General features: G+C 42.9%; 1 protein-coding gene across 4 annotated transcripts in view; it reads right to left on the bottom strand.

The window, feature by feature from the left end:
- The window catches only part of LYRM7 (LYR motif containing 7), a 30,788-nt gene that overhangs the window by 5,554 nt on the left and 2,873 nt on the right, over nucleotides 1–22,361 (bottom strand). Inside the window, exons 1-6 of one of the 4 annotated variants that reach the window (XM_051844193.2) lie at nucleotides 21,154–21,313; nucleotides 19,506–19,634; nucleotides 18,925–19,182; nucleotides 9,294–9,370; nucleotides 6,271–6,334; nucleotides 3,222–3,303 (exon numbers count right to left, since the gene is read on the bottom strand). In XM_051844193.2, coding sequence (XP_051700153.1) covers nucleotides 3,222–3,303; nucleotides 6,271–6,334; nucleotides 9,294–9,370; nucleotides 18,925–18,942 — 241 coding nt within the window. In that variant the 5' untranslated portion in view covers nucleotides 18,943–19,182; nucleotides 19,506–19,634; nucleotides 21,154–21,313. Of the gene's footprint in view, nucleotides 1–3,221; nucleotides 3,304–6,270; nucleotides 6,342–9,293; nucleotides 9,371–18,323; nucleotides 18,772–18,924; nucleotides 19,183–19,505; nucleotides 19,635–21,153; nucleotides 21,314–22,361 lie in introns of those variants that run through there. The other 3 variants (XM_070076088.1, XR_011389713.1, XM_070076089.1) reach the window with 3 other exon arrangements.

Below are 22,361 nucleotides of genomic sequence, written 5' to 3'. Positions count from 1 at the left end.
CTGGTTTAATTAACTGCTGACACTTAGGCTAAATGCACCCAACTGTATTTAAATATTATGCATTATTTTCACTGTAATGTTGCTTTATTGATTATGAAAATCCTTGACTTTGCTTTCTACATTAGATCTAAGTATTAGAACATTACTTTATTGAAGCTGGAAGATCCTTCATAAGCAACTGTACTGAGATGATGTTTTATTTCCTTATTTAGGCCCCTGAAAAGCCTTATTACTCTGGTGACATTAAATTTATCATTTAAAATAATTTATTTATTTTATTTATTTTTAAAGATTTATTTATTTACTTTGAAAGTCAGAATTACACAAAGAAAGAAGGAGAGGCAGAGAGAGAGGGAGGGAGGGGTCTTCCATCCACTGGTTCACTCCCCAGATGGCCGCAACAGCCAGAGCTGTGCTGATCCAAAGCCAGGAGCCAGGAGCCAGGAGCCTCCTCCGGGTCTCCCAAGTAGGTGCAGGGGCCCAAGAGCTTCAGCCATCTTCCACTACTTTCCCAGGCCATAGCTGAGAGCTGGACCAGAAGTGCAGCAGTCAGGCCTCGAACCGGCACCCAAATGGGATGTCGGCACTGCAGGTGGCTGCCCTACCTACTACGCCACAGCGCCAGTCCCTAAAAGAATTTTTTTTAAAGTAATATTAGGGGCCGGCGCCGCGGCTCACTAGGCTAATCCCCTGCCTTGCGGCGCCGGCACACCGGGTTCTAGTCCCGGTCTGGGCTCCGGATTCTGTCCCGGTTGCCCCTCTTCCAGGCCAGCTCTCTGCTGTGGCCCGGGAGTGCAGTGGAGGATGGCCCAAGTGCTTGGGCCCTGCACCCCATGGGAGACCAGGAGAAGCACCTGGCTCCTGCCATCGGATCAGTGCGGTGCGCCGGCTGCAGCGCGCCGGCCGTGGCGGTCATTGGAGGGTGAACCAACGGCAAAGGAAGACCTTTCTCTCTGTCTCTCTCTCTCTCACTGTCCACTCTGCCTGTCAAAAAAAAAAAAAAAATTAAAAAAAAAAAAAAAGAAAATCTAGTTAAAAAAAAAAAAAAAAGTAATATTAGGGGCTGGCACTGTGGCTCACTTGGTTAATCCTCTGCCTGTGGCGCCGGCATCCCATATGGGTGCCGGGTTCTAGTTCTGGCTGCTTCTCTTCCAGTCCAGTTCTCTGCTGTGGCCCAGGAAGGCAGTGGAGGATGGCCCAAGTGCTTGGGCCCCTGCACCCGCGTGGGAGACCAGGAGGAAGCGCCTGGCTCCTGGCTTCGGATCAGTACAGCGCCGGCCATGGCGGCCATTTGGGGGCTGAACCAATGGAAGGAAGAACTTTCTGTCTCTCTCTCTGTGTGTATATCTCTGCCTATACAAAAAAAAAAAAAAAAAAGTAATTTTAAAAAACATATTAAAAGAATCTAATTTATTACATCCTCAAGTTGGAGTTTTTGCTGTTCCAGCTTCCTGCTAAAGTGTATCCTAGGAAGCAGCAGGTGATGGCTCAAGTAGTTGGCTCCCTGCCATTCATGTGGGAGATCCAATTAAGTTCTGGGCTCCTGGCTTCAGCCCTGCCCAGTTCTGGCTGTTATGGGAATTTGGCAGTATATAGGAGGACAGGAGATCTCTCTCTGACTTTCAGATAAAATACGGTAAAATAAATAAATAAATAAAATTTAATGTAGAAGCAATATACTCTAAAATCATGGTAAATGGTATGTATTTTTGGTGTAGCAATTAAGCTGCCACTTGAGATGCCTACATCCCATATTTGAACGTCTGGCTCTGCTTTCAATTCTAGCAACCTGTGAATGTGCACCCTGGGTGGTAGCAAGCAACGGCTCATGTACTTGGGTCCCTGAAACCAACGTGGGAGAGCCAGATTGAGTTCTAGGCTCCTAGCCTTGGTCTGGCCCAGCCCTGGCTATTCTGAGCATTTGGGGAGTCAACCAGCAGGTGGAAAATCTATCTCTGCCTTTCATATAAAATGAAAAGAAGTAAAAATTTAAAATAATATTAAAATAGTAAACACATAAATAACAGCCAATTATTATCAGATATTACGTAACACACCTAAGTGTATGTACTATAGTTTTATATAATTGATGGTTCAGAATGTTTGTTTATACCAGTATAAGCAGAAACATGAGTAATGCCATGGGCTATGATATTATTAATACTGTAACATCACTATGTGGCAGGAATTTTTCAATTCCATTATAACCTAATGGGATTATGATCACGTTATGCACTATGATGTCAACCCAAACACTATGTAAGACACAACCATACATACACTTTTCCCATCAAAAGGCACATACAGGAATGTTCATAAAATTATTCATTATAGTCCAAAACTGTGAACTACTCAAAGAAAAGGAGGATAAATTTTACTATGTTTAAACAATCTTCACAATAATGCTGCTACATACAACAATAAAGATGAATCTCACAAATACAATGTCGACAGAAAGAAGAAGAGAGACAAAAATCGCCATCCTACATGAAACCACTGACCTAACAGTCAAATATTTTACTATATAAAGTTCATAATCTGTAGGGTTAAAAGTCAGGATCGTGGTTATCTTTGCAGAGCAGTGGTGAAGAGCACAAAAGTATGAGGCACTGGCGAGGTTATACAGCTTGATGTGAATGTTGGTTATTCAGGTATTACTGCTCTATTTCAATGGTTTACTTAAACAGCAAAGTCTTTCTAAAATTTTAAACGTCATCTTTTTTGTTGCTGTTACTGATGTCCCCAAGACACTGCAGTGCATGAAAGTGAACTATAATTGTGCAATGAGGTTCTGCTGAAGGCCCAACAGGAAACCTGGGGTAAAATGGAGGATATTCAATTATAGGTCCTTTTCTTATAATTCCAATTCTGAAGCAAAATAACTAATTATAGAGGAAAAGGTATAGAAATAGACTTTGTCTAGGTAAGTAATAAATGATGCCAGAAAATTAAGACTCTAAAATAAATGATAAAAATAATCATATCATCACTCTAACTGCAGTTTTGTAATATAACCAGGACTTAGGATAAAAATAAAGAAGGGAAAAAAGACTGGTAAAACAAAGTTTTATAATTTAGCATCCTTATATTGTACCTATACATATGTATACAGTATATACCGTATTGCCTGGTAAAATAAAGCTGTTTTATTAGGCATTAAAAGTTATAATTGTTCAATGTTTTAAAACATAAGGCAGTCAGAAAGCATTTCTTTTACTTACTCAGTGTATTGTGGTCTGTATGAATACCTTGTATAACAGATGTTCTGAGTAACAATTCCACATCAGAACCTATTTTCATTAGCTGTTAAGAAAAGCAAACAAGTAGAATAAAGCCTTTGAGTATTTTACATGAATATACTTTTCTGAAAGCTATAGTTTTACTTTTAAAGTTATATTGCTTCTACCTTTCTGTAACTATCTAAGTGGTATAGAGATAGCAGACATGCATATGGTTTTAACTTTCATCAATTCATGATTTATTCTTTTGTTAAAACTTGAACTTTTAAATGTTTAAATGTACACTGTTGAGGGAAGATTAAATCTTCCTTTTAGACAGGTGGCTTTTCTGAACACTAGAAAGAGTACTGGATCAAGGAGTCAGAATATTTGGAATCCAGCTCTAACAGTAAGCGGATGGCTTTGGTTAATTACCCGCTCACTCTGAGTTCCAGACCTTGCCACATGCAGGACGAAGAACTGGACTAAACAACAACTTTCAAAGCCAGGGACCCTTGAAGACCTTGAGAACCTTTCAGGGAGCTGTATTTTCACAGAACTGTACAGCCTTTTGCATTTTTTGAATTGTGAACAGAAGTAGAGCTTTCTTCATGGAAAGTATCACCCCCCCCCCATTTTTTTTTTAATGTGAAAGTATCACTTTGATAATTCAGACTTGGCTATTTGGTAGACACTTTCTTGAAAAGGAATAGAGTATGTCACTTCAAGGGAAAAAAATACAACCTAATAGACAGTATTTGCTAAAAATGATAAAATTTAAGCTTTAAAACAAAAACTGGAATTGTGGAGAACATGTTTAGCTTTATAACTTCATAACACTTACAGATTTTTTTATGTTTTTAAGATTCTCCATGACACATTTTTATTCAAATACACAGAATATAAGGGGCCGGCGGCGCGGCTCACTAGGCTAATCCTCCGCCTTGCGGACCGGCACACTGGGTTCTAGTCCTGGTCAGGGCACCGGATTCTGTCCCGGTTGCCCCTCTTCCAGGCCAGCTCTCTGCTGTGGCCAGGGAGTGTAGTGGAGGATGGCCCTGCACCCCTTGGGAGACCAGGAGAAGCACCTGGTTCCTGACTTTGGATAAGCGTGGTGCGCTGGCCACCTCACGCCAGCCGTGGCTGCCACTGGAGGGTGAACCAACGGCAAAAGGAAGACCTTTCTCTCTGTCTCTCTCTCTCACTATCCACTCTGCCTGTCAATAAATAAATAAATAAATATAAGGATGCTCCAAAATATTGGGGAAAACAGAATTTAAAAATGTTTTAGAGCAAAGCAGGTGCCGTGGCTTACTTGGTTAATCCTCTGCCTTGCAGCACCGGCATCCCATATGGACGCTGGGTTCTAGCACCGGCCTGCAACTAACCTTTAAGACATTATCAGTTGTTGTTGTTGTAGTATAGTATCAAAGAATACCCACAATTATCTGAAAAGCCTATTAAGCACTTCTACCCTTCTCCAATTATTTACTGAGATGGGGCTGGATTTCCTTTATGTATTTCAACGTAAAAATTGCATCAAACCAGACTAAGAAGTAGATATGAGAATTTAATTGCTGCCTGTTAAGTAAAACATTAAAGAGATTGGCAACAATGCCACTCTTCTCACTAATTTTCTTTTAGAAAATATAGTTGTTTCTCATAAATATTATGCTATTTGTGAAAAAAAATAATGGGATTATTGCTATTTTAAAGTAAGTTCATATGTATTTAACAAATTCTCAGTTCAAATCTAGTACGATAAATACTGGCAGAAGCAGAGCCTTCTGAAGCCCTCAGTTTTTAAGGGCAAAGGCGTCTTAGGATCACGAAGCATCAGCACTGCTTGTCTACAGGATGCTTAAGATTTCTTTTGGTATCAAGACTTCATAAACCCTCAATACATGAGAATGTAATTATCTAAAAAGTAGTCCATCTGTAATACTTGCAGAATCGCAAAAATACAAAATATACATTAGTAGATGATAATATATACTTTTTAGATTATTTAATTTTTTTTTTGACAGGCAGAGTAGACAATGAGAGAGAGAGAGACAGAGAGAAAGGTCTTCCTTTGCCGTTGGTTCACCCTCCAATGGCCGCCGCGGCCGGCACACTGCAGCCGGCGCACCGCGCTGATCCGAAGGCAGGAGCCAGGTGCCTCTCCTGGTCTCCCATGGAGTGCAGGGCCCAAGTACTTGGGCCATCCTCCACTGTACTCCCTGGCCACAGCAGAGAGCTGGCCTGGAAGAGGGGCAACCGGGACAGAATCCGGCGCCCCGACCGGGACTAGAACCCGGTGTGCCGGCGCCGCAAGGCGGAGGATTAGCCTAAGTGAGCCGCAGTGCTGGCCCTGTACCTCCCTTTTTACAAATTTCTTGGAATCATAACTACCTCTGCAGGTCACTTTCCATTTTTTGTTTTCTTCCTATGGATTCTTTCCCTGCCCTTTATAAAAAGTTAAGACACAGGAAACTCAGACAATGTCTATTTGCTAGAATATACAATGGCACATTTTTTCAATCAATATGTATTAGAACTGTTAGGGAGCTCACAGGTTAGTGTCATCGTGTCTTTAATTACAGCAAGCGACTAAAAATGTTAACACAGAGCTCAAACTACGAAAAGTTCGTAAACTGTGGCTGTTTATTACCCTTGCCCAGATAGGAATTGGGACTCAAACTGCTCGGATGAGATAAAAGAGAGGTTCCTTTGCCGTTCTGAGTTCCTACAACTCAATCTCCTTGTCTGAGTCCCTTGCCTCAGGCGAAGAAAGGTTTTCGGTGGGTTTTGGGGTTGGTTCAGATGCTCCTGCTATGACCACGGCTATTTCTATGTTCTTTTCACTGGGCAACTGGCTGTCTTTGGAGTATAGTCAGAGGCCCTGAGGAGGTGAACCACACCAAACAAGTGAAGGTTTCCTACAGCTGGGATGGCTTTCACTAGCAATTAGTGGGTTTCATTTTACATCAGCCCTCCATTTTCATCACTTCCTCTATGCCAAGAGAATTTGTAATAGCTTTATTGTAACTGAAAAATGCAACTACTGTACCTCTTCTATTTTCTTGGAAGAAGTCTCACTTTTATGACTTTTGAATTCTTCATTTATCTTTATTCTGGCTGCTGGAGAAAGAAAAACACATTTATTAGCTTTTCTAATTTATAATTCTGGTTCTAATAATTTACATGTTATTTATTATGATAGTATAGGAAACGGTTTTACCTCCATGTAAAACAAAGCATAGGAATAAGAATTTGGGGTGGGTGTTGTAGCTCAGATTAAGCTGCTGCTCTGAATGGCTATATCCCATATCTGAACGCCTGGTTCATGTCTCAGTTATTCTGCTTCCAATCCAGCTCCCTGGAAAGGCAGCAGATGATATCTCAAGTTCTCGGGTCCCTGCCACCCGTGTGAAGACCAGGGTGGAATTCTATGCTTCTGGCTTTCATCTGGCCCAGCCCTGGCTGTTGTGGGTATTTGGGGAGTGAACCAGAGGATGGAAGAGCTCCCTCTCGCTCTTCCTGCCTTTCAAGTAACAGAAAACAAAAACAAAAACAAAAACAAAAAACCCTACTAGCACACACACACAAAAAATTTATTAAGGAAGTCTCTGGGAGAGTTTTGACAGGCTGGCAAATTTGCAAATAAACCTAACAGAAACTTTTGTACTCTAAAACTTATGGCTTCATTTGTGGACCTATAGCTAAAGGATTCTAATAAAACCAATTCAATGCTTGATTTCTATAAATCCAAGGATTTGGATTAAAATGCCTTTTAAAAAATAAACAGAATCAACATACACACAAACATTAAAATAAAAATCACAGAAAACAGGAAACATAATTTTGAGTGTTTTGACTGAAAAGTAGAATGAGTGATAAATCAAACTCTTATTCACATATGTCACTGAGATGCTGGTAACATTACAGGAGTGTGACTGAGTCCAATCTGACTTTATTGTGCTGTTTGAGCATTTAATGGAACAGTCACACAAAGTATAAATGAAGTGTGTATATATATATACACAAAGTATATATATATAAATAACATATATATATAAAACATGCAGACATGTTAACTGTTCTTAATATGTATTTATCTTAAAAAATTTAAAGCAAAAAATATACCATGCTGATGGAGAATAGCAATAGCCATAAACCTTCTGTCCAGATACGTTAGAAGGTGAAAATTTCGGGCTTCAGATCAGACTGCTGAGGTTAACTCTCAGCTCCACCTCTTCCTAAATATGATAGGGGACAAATCTTTTCATGTTTTGTCAGTTTTTTTCATCTGAAGAAGTAGGATTATAATTGTAACCACCTCACACAGAGCCGTTATGAGAATTAAATCAAGAATTCATATTAAGTACACATAAAATGGTATATACACTAAAATATTTAAATTATTTTAGGTGAATTACAGAAACTGAATTCCTAGGGGGCAATGGGACACTTTACCCAGGTGCCCTGTTAAGGGGGTTTACAAGTACATGAGGAGCAGACTGAACATGACTAACACAAAACTTAAGGTTTAGAGCTGTGACTTCCACTTGACAGAAGCTACTTAAACCAGTGGAGAGAGTGAATTTGGAATCATTTGGGATGATTCTCTTTCACAGCTGCTGTGACTTGCAGACTAATACACAGCATAACAATATATGGTAGCACGTGGCTCTAGAAAATGTGAAATTTGATTATATAATGGAGGAATGGTGTAGCGTTAGGGAATCATTTTTCTGCCAAGGGCCATTTTGATATTTACATCATTTGTGGGTCATACAAAATTATCAACTTAAGACTAGCCTGCTACAGATTTATTAAATTTTTAGTCCCACTAGTGGCTGCCTTGGCGGGACCACACCAAATGATTATTCAGGCCTTATACAGCTTGTAGGCTGGACGTTCCCCACCCTAGAAAGGCTTGAACAAAGCAATAGAGTGTGGGGAGCAACCCGGACTAGACTAAGTTACTGGAATTAAGACTTATTCTATGCATCTGCTCTCCCACAATGTGGCGCTGGGAGAGGAGCGTACAGCTTCTACCCAGCTGCCCCTTACCAACTTGATAAGTGCAAGAGCTGCTCCTGATTGGAGGAGAGCAGCGTACTCGGCGTGTGGGCAGCCGAGTTGGGATTGGCGGAGGAGGACTATAAAGGAGGAGAGAGACAACATGCACCAGGAACATCTAGGAGGAACATCTAAGGGGAACACCTGTGCAGCCCCCGAGAGAACCGGCCGGCAGTGTGCCGCTCCCCTGCGGAAGTGGGGAATGTGGCAGGGGGAACCGCCCTTCCACGGAGGTGGAAGGGACAGTAGCCAACCCGGGAAGAACCAGCAGCAAACCCGGGGAAGGCCGAGCAGACGAAAGAACAGCGCAGGGTCCTGTGTCGTTCCTCCACGAAGACGGGGAGCGACATAATGGTGCCGTGACTCGGATATGAAGCCTAGGCAGGGCTTAGTGTCGTTCCTCCATGAAGACGGGGAGCGACAAGAGAACACTAAAATTCTTGTTCATTTTTGCTGATTCTTTATGAAAACTTGATCTTTAAAAATTTTCTTTTTGGGAGGCTGCCGCTGTGGAGTAGCGGGTAAAGCTGCCGCCTGCAGTGCCGGCATCCCATATGGGTGCCGGTTTGAGTCCGTGCTGCTCCACTTCTAACCCAGCTCTCTGCTGTGGCCTGGGAAAGCAGTGTAAGATGGCCCAAGTCCTTGGGTCTCTGCACCCGCATGGGAAATCCAGAAGAAGGTCCTGGCTCCTGGCTTCGGATTGGCGCAGCTCTGGCCGCTGCGGCCATCTGGAGAGTGAACCAACAGATGGAAGACCTCTCTGTCTCTCTCTGCCTCTTCTCTCTCTGTGTAACTCTTTCAAATAAATAAATATTTTTTTAAAGAAGTTCTTTTCTAACTAGATATTCCTCAAAGAAGTGTCATGGAAATGAATCTTTAAAGCACACCACTAAGGGAAGGACAGTGAAGGTCATTCCCTGAGAAGGGTCTTGACCATACAGGGTCTTGTGGATAGATCAGCAGCCACGTAAACAATGGACTTGCTTCCAAGGGTAAGAAAAAGTACACTTGCCTTCTAATGCTCTGGCATCATTTTTAAAAACTTGCTGTCTGGTCCTGTGCAGTGTTTTAAAAAGCTGCAAAACCTGTAAAGAAAAATCGGAATTTGGGTCTTACCTCCAAAGAAAAAAAATTCACCATTTACCTAACTGTATAACAAAGATTAAGCAGGATTATTTTTCTGTTTGTTCCTGAGACTATTTTTTCAAAATAGCTGGTGAAAAACAGGGCTTGACAAAATAACTTTCCCTTGTTATTTGTCTTTAAATTAAAAACTACTTGCTTTATTTTTAAAAATTACACACAAAGTTCTCAAAAAGTTAAGAATAGGGGACAGGCAGTGGGATACAGCAGGTTGGGGTACCATTTGAAATACCTGCAGCCCATAACGGAATGCTGGTTCTAGCCCCGGCAACTCTACTTCTGATCCTGATTCCTCCTAATGAATTCAGGAGGCAGTAGATGACAGTTCATGTGCTTGGGCCCCTGCCACCCACATGGGAGACCAAGAGGGAGTTTCAGGCTCCTGGCTTAGGCCTGGCACAACCCCGGCAGCCACCTGAGGAGTGAATCAGCAGATGGAGGATCTGTCTGTCTCCATTGCCTTGCTGTTGAACACAAGCAAGCATTTTAAAGAAGTTCACAGCCGGTACTGCGGCGTAGTTGGCTGAGCCTCTGGCTGCGGTGCCAGCATCCCATATGGGCACCAGTTCTAGTCCTGGCTGCTCCTCTTCTCATCCAGCTCTCTGATATGACCCGGGAAAGCAGCAGAAGATGGGTCAAGGCCTTGGGCTCCCACACCTGTGTGGGAGACCCATTAAAAGCTCCCGGCTCCTGGCTTCGGATTGGATCAACTCTGGCCATTGTGGCCATTTGGGGAGTTAATCAGAAGACGGAAGACCTTTCTTTCTGTCTCTCCCTCTGCTTGTAACTCTTCCTCTAAAATAAATAAATAAAATCTTTTAAAAAGTTTATCAATTGGGGACAGGCATTTAGCCCAGTGGCTAAAATGCCACTGTCTCACAGTTTAGTGCCAATACCAGCTGAAGCTACTAATTCCAGCCATCTGCTAATGCAGAGTCTGGAAACTAACAGGTGATTTGTTCACATGAGCAGGTTCCTGACACCCTGGGTTGAGCTCCTAACTCCCACCTTTGGTTCAACACACTCCAGGCGGGAAAGCATTACGAGTCAGCCAGCAAATGGGAGCGCCTTCCCACTGCCTCTCAAGTAAGTTAAACAACAATAAAAACAAAAATCCTAAGAGATATTTTATCTCATCTGAAGCAAAGCCCAATTCTCAAGTCAAAGATGCATGTCCACTTTGCCTATAAATGAACTGAAACACACTTCTTGAAAAAAGTTTGCAATCCTCTTGCCAGAAACCATTCTTCCAAAATAGCCAACTCGACCAGTCTAGAGCAGTCTCGTCTCGTCTCTTCTCTTCCTCCCTCCCCCCACCTCTTATTTGACAGATAAGAGTTAGTGAAAGACAGAGAGAAAGGTCTTCCTTTCTTCCTTCACCCCCCAAATGGCCGCTATAGCTGGAGCTACGCTGATCCGAAGCCAAGAGCCAGGTACTTCTTCCTGGTCTCCCATGCAGGTGCAGGGCCCAAGCACTTGGGCCATCCTCCACTGCCTTCCCGGGCCACAGCAGAGAGCTGGACTGGAAGAGGAGCAACCGGGACTAGAACCCGGCGCCCATATGGGATGCTGGCGCCGTAGGTGGAGGATTAACCAAGTGAGCCACAGCGCCGGCCCCGAATCATCATTTTTTTTTTTTAATTTTTTTAAAATTTTCATTTTATTTGAAAGGCATAGAGACTGAAAGAAAATTCTATCTGGTTCACTCCCCAAACGCCTTCAACAGCCAAGACTATGTCAGGGTGAATTGAGGGGCCCAGAATTCAATCCAGTCTCCCACGTGGGTGGCAGGACCCCAAGTACTTGAGACATCATCTGTTGCCTCCTCGAGTGAGCCTGAGCAGGAGGCTGGATCAGAAATGAGGAGCTGGGATTCAACCTGACACTCCGAGATGGGATGCAGGTATCCCACACAGCAATGGGGCTGCTCTGCCAAATGCCTACCCCTGATCTTTCTTAATATATTGAGGCTTTCACCTTCTCTTAAAATAATACAAACACAAAATCGGGAATTTATTATATTTTAAGGGTCCCCAAAAGGAAGTTTCTAACAATTTAGGCAAATTTGATTTAGAGTTCTCAAGAGCAAAGAGGAAAGCTGAGATTCAAGAACATGCTGAGTCTGTGTGGGAAAAAATGGAGAGAACACAGTCTGGAATTTTTGCAGAAGACAGATTGTGAAGAGGCTTTAGCGAAAGGGTGCGTTCATCTCACACTTCCTTTCACAAAGCACCTTTCACAAAGACACTTAAAACTGTTCTCCCAATGCTGCTCTTTCTCACTTACAGTTATTACAGGTCACTGAGTTCCTCAAGTCAGAAATCTGAAGGTCATTTTTTTTCTTTTTTAAAAAAAGTTATTTATTTCTTTGAGAGGCAGAGAAGTAAATATACAGAGGAGAGGGGGAGAAGGGGATGAGGGAAGAGGGAGAGAGGGAGAGAGAGATCTACCTGCTGATTTACTCCCCAATGACCCAATCCCTGAGCCATCACCACCACCTCCCAGGATCCCCATTAGCAGGAAGCTGGAGTCAGGAGCTGGGATCAGGTATTGAACCTAGGTGTCTTAACTGCTAGGCCATCTGCCTGCCCTATAGGTCAAGTACCTGACCGTACTTGTGGAAACCTTAGGATTTTCACTCATCTTTTTTACATCCTCCAACCCTCCAATCCCCAAACCTTCCCTGTATCTCCCTGAGATTATTGATAAAGGTTTGCCACGCTGCCATCAATGCCTTTTTCCTCCAGGCTGCTCTCCAGAGAGCAGTATCCAACAGGGACATAGCACAGTGTGCTAAGCACCGTCTTGTGTTTCATACACAGTCATATGTTGCTTAATGACAGGGATATGGTTTAAGAAACGTGTCATTAGGTGATTTTGACATTGTGCAGACATCACAGAGCATGTTTACACAAAACCAGGTGGTACAGACCACACAACGTGCTCTCGATGCAATTAAGAAACCTAATAAACACAAGACATAGATGGCTACTGCTGCGTAACGTGGCAAACTACTTTACAATGACTTATTTTTATAAGTAGAAGGAATACCTCTAAAATGAGAACAAAAAGTCTAGTATAGTAAATACATAAACCAGTATTCCAGCGTTTATCATTACCAAGTGTGAGGATCATGGACTGTATATAATTGGATGTGCTATACTTTTATTTGACTGGCAGTACAGTAGGTTTGTTTACACTAGCATGACCACAAACATGTGAGTGATGTGTAACGCTTGCAGACAGGACATTTTCAGCTCCACTACAGTTTTACGGGATTACATTTCTGTGCAGTCATCATTGACCAAAAAGTCATTATGTTACGCATGGCCGTAATAATAAATCCATAATATCAAAGGCAGACACCAAAAGAGAAACAGGGAATGGGGAGAAAACTTAAAAATAAAATAAAACAAAAAACTAAATAACCATAACAAACTTCTTTAGAAACTTGAATTATTGCAAACATAGAATAACAACAAATAAAAGCTATAGTAAATTTAAAAAGGAATATTCAGAAAACTCACCAGAATTAGATATCAAGTGAGTGACAGTGAAGATGAAGAAGGAAACTACCTCAAATGCAGACTAAACATTTAGAGGTACAGATCGAGGAGGGAAAAGATAAGAAAACAGAGAGTAGTCTAGAAGGTCCAACCTATTGCCAGGAGTACCAAAAAGACAGAATAGACAAGTAGAACAAGTTAAAAGGTAAATCAAGAAAATTTCACTAAGTAAACCACTTAAGTTGCTAGACACAAAGGATTCCACCAAGTATCCAACATAAAAGTCACATCATAGCATTTCATGATATAAATTCTGCACATTGCTGATAAAGAGAAAAAAAGAATTTATATGCAGAGGATTACAAAGTCAGAATGGCATTTGACTTCAAAATAGTATCCCTATAAGAAAGAAAATAATCTAACAATAATTTCAAGTTTTGAAAGAAAAGGCGCAGCTCAGAATACCACACATAAACTACCACCCAATACAAGGGCAAGCAGACATTTTCAGAAAGGTCAAGTTTTTTAAACTGTTGTATATCCTTTATTAAAATGCTGAAGAATATGCTTGACGAAAACAAGAGGGTGACTCACGAAATCTAACAACGTGTGATTTAAAATAGGAGACAAAGAGAGGAGGGGGAAGGACAAATAAATGCCCACAACTGGTCCAAAGGACAGGAAAAGGCTGGCCTGCTCCAGAAAAGATACTGTTGGAAGTTGTTAATTTCAAGAAAAGCTAAGAACTAGAAAAGAAAGGCAATGCAATCATGTACTATATTAGAGGGCCCAGCTAGGGACAATTTTTACATAGGAATAATAGGATCAAAGGTGAAAAGTGAGTGACCACCTTTCATATACTAAGAAGACAGGAGGTAAAGGGGGAGATTAGCCCTAATCTTCCATGGTTAAAAGTCAATAAAGGGTAAGTCCAAAGGGGAAAGCAACAATAAAGAGCAGTCTAAACATGTTGTTTAGAAGCAGGGAGGCAAGATAAAATGGCCTTTCCCTGCAGGAATTAAGAACCAATAGAAGGAGGTAGGTAATTATCAGTTTTCTGTAACACCTTTTAGCACCATTTATGCATTCACATCTTTATAAACATATATTTTAAACAGGGAAAGAGAGGGTGCAGTGATTAAGACACCACATGGGATGACCACACTGCACATCAGAGTGCCTGATTTAAGTTCTGCCTCTGGTTTTCATTCTAGCTTCCTTCTGATGCATACGCTGGGAGGCAGCAGATGATGACTCAGTGTTTGGGTCCCTGCCACTTACTCTGGCTTCAGCCTGGCCCAATTATGGTGAAATAATAATAATGAAAATACATTAATTACCTTAAAAAGAAAAATAGGACACTATTAAAAACAACTCACAGAAGGGGAGAAAATATTTGCAAATCATACATATGAGAAAAGTCTAGTAGCTACAGTATATAAACTCTTACAACTCAATGACAATTTTGAAATCCCTAACTTTAAAACATACAAATGTTTGTTTATTTTTAAATTTATTTAAAAGGCAGACAGAAACAGAGATCTTCCACCTGCTAGTTCACCACCCAAATACCTGCAATAGCCAGGGAAGCGAGTGCCAGGCCAAAGCCAGGTGGCAGCAATCAATCAAGATTTCCCAGGCAGGTGGCCAGGACCCAACTATTGAGCCATCACATGCTATCTCCCAGGGTGCATATTTGCAGGAAGCTGGAACTGGAAGTGGAGCCAGGATTAGAATCCAGACACTCCGTTATGGCATGCAGACATTCCAACTATGTCTTAAAATACTAGACAAAATGTGTACCCCTAGGCAAAAGATTTAAAAGACATGCTTATTTAACTGAAAGACAGGGTGACAGAGAGAGGCAGAGACAGTAACAGAGCAAAGAGGGAAGAAAGACACAAAGTATCTTTCATCCACTGGTTCACTCCCTTGAATACCTGCAACAGCTAAGACTGGGCCAGGCCCAAGACAGGAGCCAGGAGGTTAACCTGGATCTCCCATGTCGGTGGGCAGGGACGCAACTACTTGGGCCATCATCTGCTGCCTTCTCAGGTGCATTAGCAAGAAGCCAGACTGGAAATACAGAAGCTGAAAGTTTAACTGACCTCAGATATGGAGGCTTAATCTGTTGCACCATAAATTCTGCCCCTAGGAAAAGGATTTGAATAGAAATTTTTCCAAAAAAAGAATGTACAGTCAATGAGCCATGAAAAGATGCTCAACATCATTTTCCGTCTGGGAAATAGAAACCTAAACCTTGATAAGAAACCCCTTTACTCCAATATGATGCCTAAAGTAAAAAAGATAGTAACAAGTGTTGGCAAGGATGGAAAAATTGGAATTCTTATACTTTGTTGGTGGGAACGTAATGGTGTAACTGCTTTGGAAGAGTTTGGCATTTGCTGAAAAGTTAAATATACCACATTATATGACCCAGTAATTCCACTATTGGGTGTAAATACAGGATACACAAAAGCTTGTACATTAATGTGCACAGCAGCAATATTCATTATAGCCAGCAAATGGAAAAAAAATGTCCATTAACTCATGAATGCGTAAATAAAATGTGGATTTCCCACAGTGTTATGGCTTGAACTGTGTCTTCCCAAAGGTCATGGTAAAGTCCTAATCTCAAGTACCAGTGTGACTTTATTTGGAAATAGGGTCTTTGAAGACATAACAAAGGTTATGTTATTATCATTGAGGTTAGTATTACAACCACACCAAAACTGGACAAAGATATCAAACAAGTCCTCAATAAGTAATAGCAGTGAAGATCCAACAACATAAATTACACAGCATGATTAAGTGAGGTTTAGCTGAAGAAAGCAAGATGCTTTAACATCTGAAATAACTGAATATCAATCCATGTTAATACACCATATTAACAGAATAACAATGAAAAAAATTAGGTTATTAGGGTGACTCTAATCCAATATGACTAATGTCCTTATTAGAAGAGAAAACGCCACATGAAAATAGAAACACACAGGAGAAATACAGTCGTGTGAAGACAACAAAAGCAGCCACTGGTGTGATACAACAGCAAGCTAAAGAACACCGAGGATTAACAGCAGCCAAGAAGAAAAGAAAGCAAAGATTCCAGAATTTCAGAGGGAGCACAGTGCTAACAGCATCTTGATCCAGGACTTCTAGTTTAAAGATCTGTGAAATAATAAATTTCTGTTGTTCTAAGCCACCCAGTTTATGGCACAGATTGAATACTCTTCACCCAAAATATCTGGGACAAGAAGTGTTCCTGATTTCAGATTTTTAGAATACAGATGCTCGACCTGCACCCTTAATGACAGCCATAGAAAATGAATACAGATTTCAGTACTATGACATGGCCTGCTTGTAACAGGTAACTTAAAACAGGAAGTGGCTGTGGAACTGAGTAATGGACACAGAAAGGACGGTTTCTGGGACTAGCACTGTGGCACACTGGGATTAAGCTGCTGCTTAAGAGTCTGGCATCCCGTATCAGATTGCCAGTTCTTCCTGATATTCCACTTCCAGGGAGCATACGGGAAGGCAGTAGAAGACAGCCCAAGTACTGGGGCTCCTAATACCCATGTGGGAGACCAGATTAGAGTTCCGGCTCCTGGCTTCACCTGGAACCAGCCCTGGCTGTCGCTGTCACTTGAAAAGTGAACCCGTGGATGAAGATTTCTTTCTCTCTTCCTCTCTGTTTTTCAAATAAACACACAATCTTTTTTTAAAAAAAAATTTTGAAGTGCTAGATTGTAAAAGCCTACACTGTTTTTGTAGAAATATGCATTTAAAAGCATTATGGAGTGTAGCAGGTAAAGCTGTTGCTTGCAGTGCAGGCATCCCATATGGACACTGGTTCAAGTCCCAGCTGCTCCACTTCCAATATACCTTATTGGAAATGGCCTGGGAAAGTAACAGAAGTTGGCCCAAGTCCCTGGGACCTTGTACCCCTGTGGGAAACCCAGAAGAACCTCCTGGCTCCTGGCTTCAGATTGGCACAGCTCTGGTCACTGCAGCCATCTAAGGAGTGAACCAGTGGATGGAAGACCTCTCTCTCTCTCTCTCTCTCTCTCTCTCTCTCTAACTCTGCCTTTCAAATAAATAAATCTTTAAAAAATATATAGAAATCCAGGGAGTTTAATTATGCAAGAGTGGTAAAAGACAGGTACATAGCACTAGGAAAGTCTAATGTGTATAAACCTAACCACTTCACACACTACTTAAGGGGAAAAAAGAGAAAAAAATGACTCCATTAATATAACAAATTCTATCTCTAAGAACTTGTGTAAGAAAAAGAAAATTTTACTATTTCTGCACAGAACCATTGCAGCTAATATAATCTTGGAGCTTATAGATTTTATTAAAATGCTGAAAGCTAGGTCACAGACTGTCTTCCACTTTTACTTAGGTTGATTGGATAAATTTATGCATCGTATATGGAAAAAGGATTCTTTATAGTCAAATCAGTATGAACCCAACATTGTCATTTATTATAAGCCTGGATAAACTATTTACCCCTTCGACCTCAATATTCTTGAGTAATGGGCCAATTTGAACAGTGTGTAAGTATGATATAATTTCTGTACTAGATTCCACTGTAGACAGCCGTATTCACGCATCCCTTCTAAGTCTCTTCCCTGGTACAGCCATGGCTGTGGGCACTTAGTACACTGTTTGCGTATTAAATGCTTACCTACTGTTGTCCCATATTTCTTCAAAGCCTTCTAGGTTACCTCTGTATCCTCCACATTTACTTAGTATAGGTGCCAACTAAAGATGGTATGCCTTGGCAAGTGTTTGTGGAATGAATCCTACTTAATTTCATTTGTATCCATGCCCTCCAAGCAACCTGCCATTTCAACAGCTTCCCATATGCTAGTTTCTTTCTGAAATACTTGTTCTAGCTGATTAGTGTCAAACGTCAGGCCTCACCTTATTTACACCTCCTTTTCTTTTTCTTTTTTTTGTATCCCTCCAAATAGAATAAATCCTGGTTATATGCTTACAAAACACACTGTATTTTCATTCTGAAGCACTTATTACAATTGTAATTAAAAACTTGTTCAAAATCTTACTACCAGCTAGACTTCATAAAGGCACCCCGGGGCAGTTTACTTTTGCTCCATGAAGCCTGGTCGATACGGGCTGCACGCTGGCTCGGCATTAAACCATTATTAATAGCTTTCACGGGCAGTCACTGTATTCCTCACATGGATAACGCTGTACAAGTGTTTCTGTTGGTGCCGTGACACACATTGAAGTCTGCTGATAATCCAAGATCAGAAACACTGAGGACAACCTGGCGGCTCCGTCACGCACCAGCCCAGCGCACTGCTCTCCCTCACGGGGCTGTAGCAGGCCTCTTCCCCTTCCCAGGCCGATTCCTGCTCACCAGCAGCAACCGCGAGTTCCAGCTGGCCGTCTGACGGCGTTAACCTAAAGATGCGTGCCCGGTCAGGAACAAGCATCGGCTGGACAAGAAGCGAGTCAGAGACCAGGTACTGAGAGGGGTGACCGGGGAGGGGCCGGGCCTCCCGCTGCAAACTCAGATCTCGCGGCTCTCTGCTCTGTCTTGCTAAGGCAGTGGTACTCTGGGCGAGTCATGTCAATGCAACTCGGTTTCCTTGGTTCCTGGGCTTCTGTGCACCTGTTTATCCCCACCAACTCTGCCCATCAGCATAGGGCTGCAGCTCAGGACGGCCCGCGCATCTCCCACGCCTCCCTGAGCTGGGCCGGGCTGAAACGGGGGCGGTGCTCGACGGGCTGGCGTGAATCAGATGCGCACTCCGCACCCTATTAGGAAGCAGAAGTACGAGCCGCCGGGCAGCCTCCCTCCCACCTCCTCCGCCCCTGGCCATTCGGCTCCTATGAGGCAGCGGCCGCGTCCGCCAAGGCGGGTCCTGCGCCCAGCCTCCAGACTCCAAAAACCTTCGAAAGGCCACCCCCTGACCCTCCCAGTCGGCACCACCCCACCCCCTCCTGAGCCCTGTCACCTTCGCCGCCTGACCCATGGCTCTCCTCGCCACGGCGGCCACTTCAGTAGCGGTCGCGTCGCCCCGCCTCTTGGCAACCAGTTAAAGCCGAGCGTGGATTATCCAACTCCCTGTAGCCACGTTCCTAGAGCGCCGCAACCAATCACTAGTCAGCAATTCCTTCGTTGCCCCGCCTTCCTCGGGAGGACGACGGAGAGGTGTTGCTTACACTGGCGGCAACCCGTAAAACCGCGAGAAGCTGCGGAGCCCAATTACTGGCTGGAAGAGAACGGAAATCACCTTTACGCCATGTTAGTTAGGGGCACAGACACTTCCGGCCCAAGAAGCTTCTGGTGCATAGATTGGGTTATTTAACGGATAGCTACTGCACTTGCGCGTCATTGACGTCCTCTTTGGAGGTCAGGCTAGTGTGTTAAAGAGCCCTTACTTGAACGTTCCCGGTTGCAACCATTTCCAATGAAATGTGCATCAATAAGAGCAGAGCCCTCACCACTACAACCTGGTTTCAACACTGACTCCTCAAAGTTTTATTTGTACTTTCCCTCACTTAACTCATGCAGACACTGAGGTTGAGAACTTACTCAAGTTCACGTGGCTACTAAATGGAAGTCTGCGGTACAAATCCACTGTGTCCGGCCCCAAAGCTTCGAGTCTCCCTCTGCATCCTGCCTTCTAAGCTTGTCTCGTTACTTGGTTCTGCTGTAAAGAGGCTGGAAATGGGTGGTTTATTAGTAGCATCATGGTCATAAACAATCATAAAGCACTTCAGTGTTTTACCTTATGTCTTTACAAGCGTCAAGAAAAACAGCAACTTTGTGCTGATTTCATATCTACTTGCACAGCATTCCTGGTAGAAAGATTTGGACCAATGGGTCCCCAAGGCCCTTTTCCTTGGTCTGTTAAAGATTATTGTAAGTCATCACAAAACTAACGAGATAATTGTTCACTTTTAAAAAAATATTATTAAGGTGTATTAGACGTACAGAACATTTAATGTGAGTGATTAAACAAACTGAACTGGATAATGCCTTTTATCTAGGGAATCATGAAGCAGGTGTGGGAAACCTATGGCCAGGGGCAGTGTAAGTCCAGCAAAGTCATTTGGTCTGCCCCTGCCAAGGCAACCACAGGCAGGACTCTTAAATTCAGTAAATCTGGCAGGCTAATTTTCAAGTTGATAACTTTGTATGCCCCAGGTGTGATGTTATAAATAGCCAAAAAGGCCCTTGGCAGAAGACAGGTTCCCCATATGATGCTGAATTACAGCATCTTCTGAATGCTGACAATGAGGAAAAGATGCTTTTCTCCATTTTCCAGTTCAGGATCATTGCCTAATTTCTGGCTAATCAAAACTCCTTGTCTGCTGATATCTGGAAATAGTTTCTATAGTGCCAAAAAGTCAATTCAGTCTTGGGGTTTCTCTTCTATTGATCTATGGAGTTCCTTCAATGGCTCCACAAATGAGGTGGCTCTTTACTGTTTTGGTTGTTACTGGGAATATGTCCTGATCTGTATGCATCTCCAATTTTATGGCATAGAACTGCATAAGAAATTTCATGTATGTATGTGGTACTGTGTAGTAGACAGAATAATGGTTCCAAAAATGTCCATGTGGCTGGTACCACAGCTCAATAGGCTAATCCTCCACCTAGCGGCGCCGGCACACAGGGTTCTAGTCCCGGTCGGGGCACTGGATTTTGTCCTGGTTGCCCCTCTTCCAGGCCAGCTCTCTGCTGTGGCCAGGGAGTGCAGTGGAGGATGGCCCAAGTGCTTGGGCCCTGCACCCCATGGGAGACCAGGAGAAGCACCTGGCTCCTGCTTTCAGATCAGCGCGGTGCGCCGGCCGCAGCGTGCCAGCCGTGGCGGCCATTGGAGGGTGAACCAACAGCAAAAGGGAAGACCTTTCTCTCTGTCTCTCTCTCTCACTATCCACTCTGCCTGTTAAAAAAAGAAAAAAGAGTCCATGCTTACATCCCTAGAAGCTATGATTATGTTACGTGACAAACAGGACTTTGCAGGTATGATTAAATTAAGGATTTGGAATGGAAAAGTTATCTTGGATTGTCTGGTAGGCCAAATGTAAGCACAAGGCTCTTTGTACGTGGAAGAAGGAAGGGAAGGAAGTTGGAAGAGCCTCCACTGTGGGTCTTAGAGATTAAGGAAGGTGCTGCAAATCATGGAAAGCAGGTAGTCTCTGGGAGCTGGAAAAAGCAAGGGAAAGGATTTTACCTAGAACTTCTGGAAAGAAGGGAGCACTGCTGGAGACCTAGACTTTAGTTCAGCAACACTCAGTCTCACTTCCAGAATGCCACCGCCTCTTCATGGATCTGCCGTTTTCAAAGCCAGTATTGAAAGTGCTGTTTCCATCATCACATCTGCTGTTTTCACTCTGTATTCTTTCATTTATAAAGGTCCTGGTCCTTACTTGAGGCTTCCTTGGTTAATCCAGCAATCTTCTCATTTCATGATCCTTGACTTAATCGTATCTGCAAGAATCTCCTTTGCAATGTAAGGTAAGATATTCACAGGTTCTAGGGGTTAGGCCTTGGGCATCTACTGCCTTACCTACCCCTCCCAGTTTGGGTGAACACATTCAAAAAGGCTGACATGGAAGGAAATGAGGTAGGAGAACAGACATGTTGCTGATCACATGGGGCCGTAAGCCACGGTAAGTATGTTTTCTTTTCTTTTTTTTTTTTTTAAAAAAGACATATTTATGAATTTGAAAGTCAGAGCCACACAGAGAGAGAGGGAGAGGGAGAGGGAGAGGGAGAGGGAGAGGGAGAGAGATAGGGAGAGAGATAGAGACAGAGAGAGAGACAGAGAGGTCTTCCATCCGCTGATTCACCCTCCAGCTGGCCGCAATGGTCTGAGCTGCGCCGATCTGGAGCAGGAACCAAGAGCTTCCTACGGGTGTCCCATGTGGGTACAGAGGTCGAAGGACCTGGGCCATCTTCCACTGCTTTCCCAGGCCATAACAGAGAGCTGGATAGGAAGTGGAGCAGCCGGATCTCGAACTGCTGCCCACATGGGATGCCGGCACCGCAGGCTGCAGCTTCACTCGCTAAGTCACAGTGCTGGCCCCCAGTATGTTTGTTTTCATTCATCCATGGGATGCCATGGAATAGTACTAGCAGGAGAGTCGCATCATGATTTATATGTTATAATTTGGGGTGCTTTTTGGCAAACTTGTGGGAGGAGAAAATCTCTCCCAACTAGGAGGATCTCAAAGTACTTCAGGCAACTTATGGTACAGGTTTGGATACAGTCTTTGAAGGTGGAGGAAGTGAGAGGTGATTAGAATCCTGATATGTGTTGAAAACAGAAGAAAGATTTAGAGATTTTTCTAGGTTTTTAGCTTGACCAGCTGGGTGAATGGTGATAGAGAATGCTGCAAGAGGAAGTTTTTGTTTGTTGTGGAGGAAGTAAAAACAAAG

This window comes from Oryctolagus cuniculus, chromosome 6 (assembly GCF_964237555.1).
Source record: "Oryctolagus cuniculus chromosome 6, mOryCun1.1, whole genome shotgun sequence".
NCBI lineage: Eukaryota > Metazoa > Chordata > Mammalia > Lagomorpha > Leporidae > Oryctolagus > Oryctolagus cuniculus.
The sequence above is the reverse complement of the archived record's forward strand: the minus strand, read 5'-3'. Positions and strand labels throughout refer to the sequence as shown.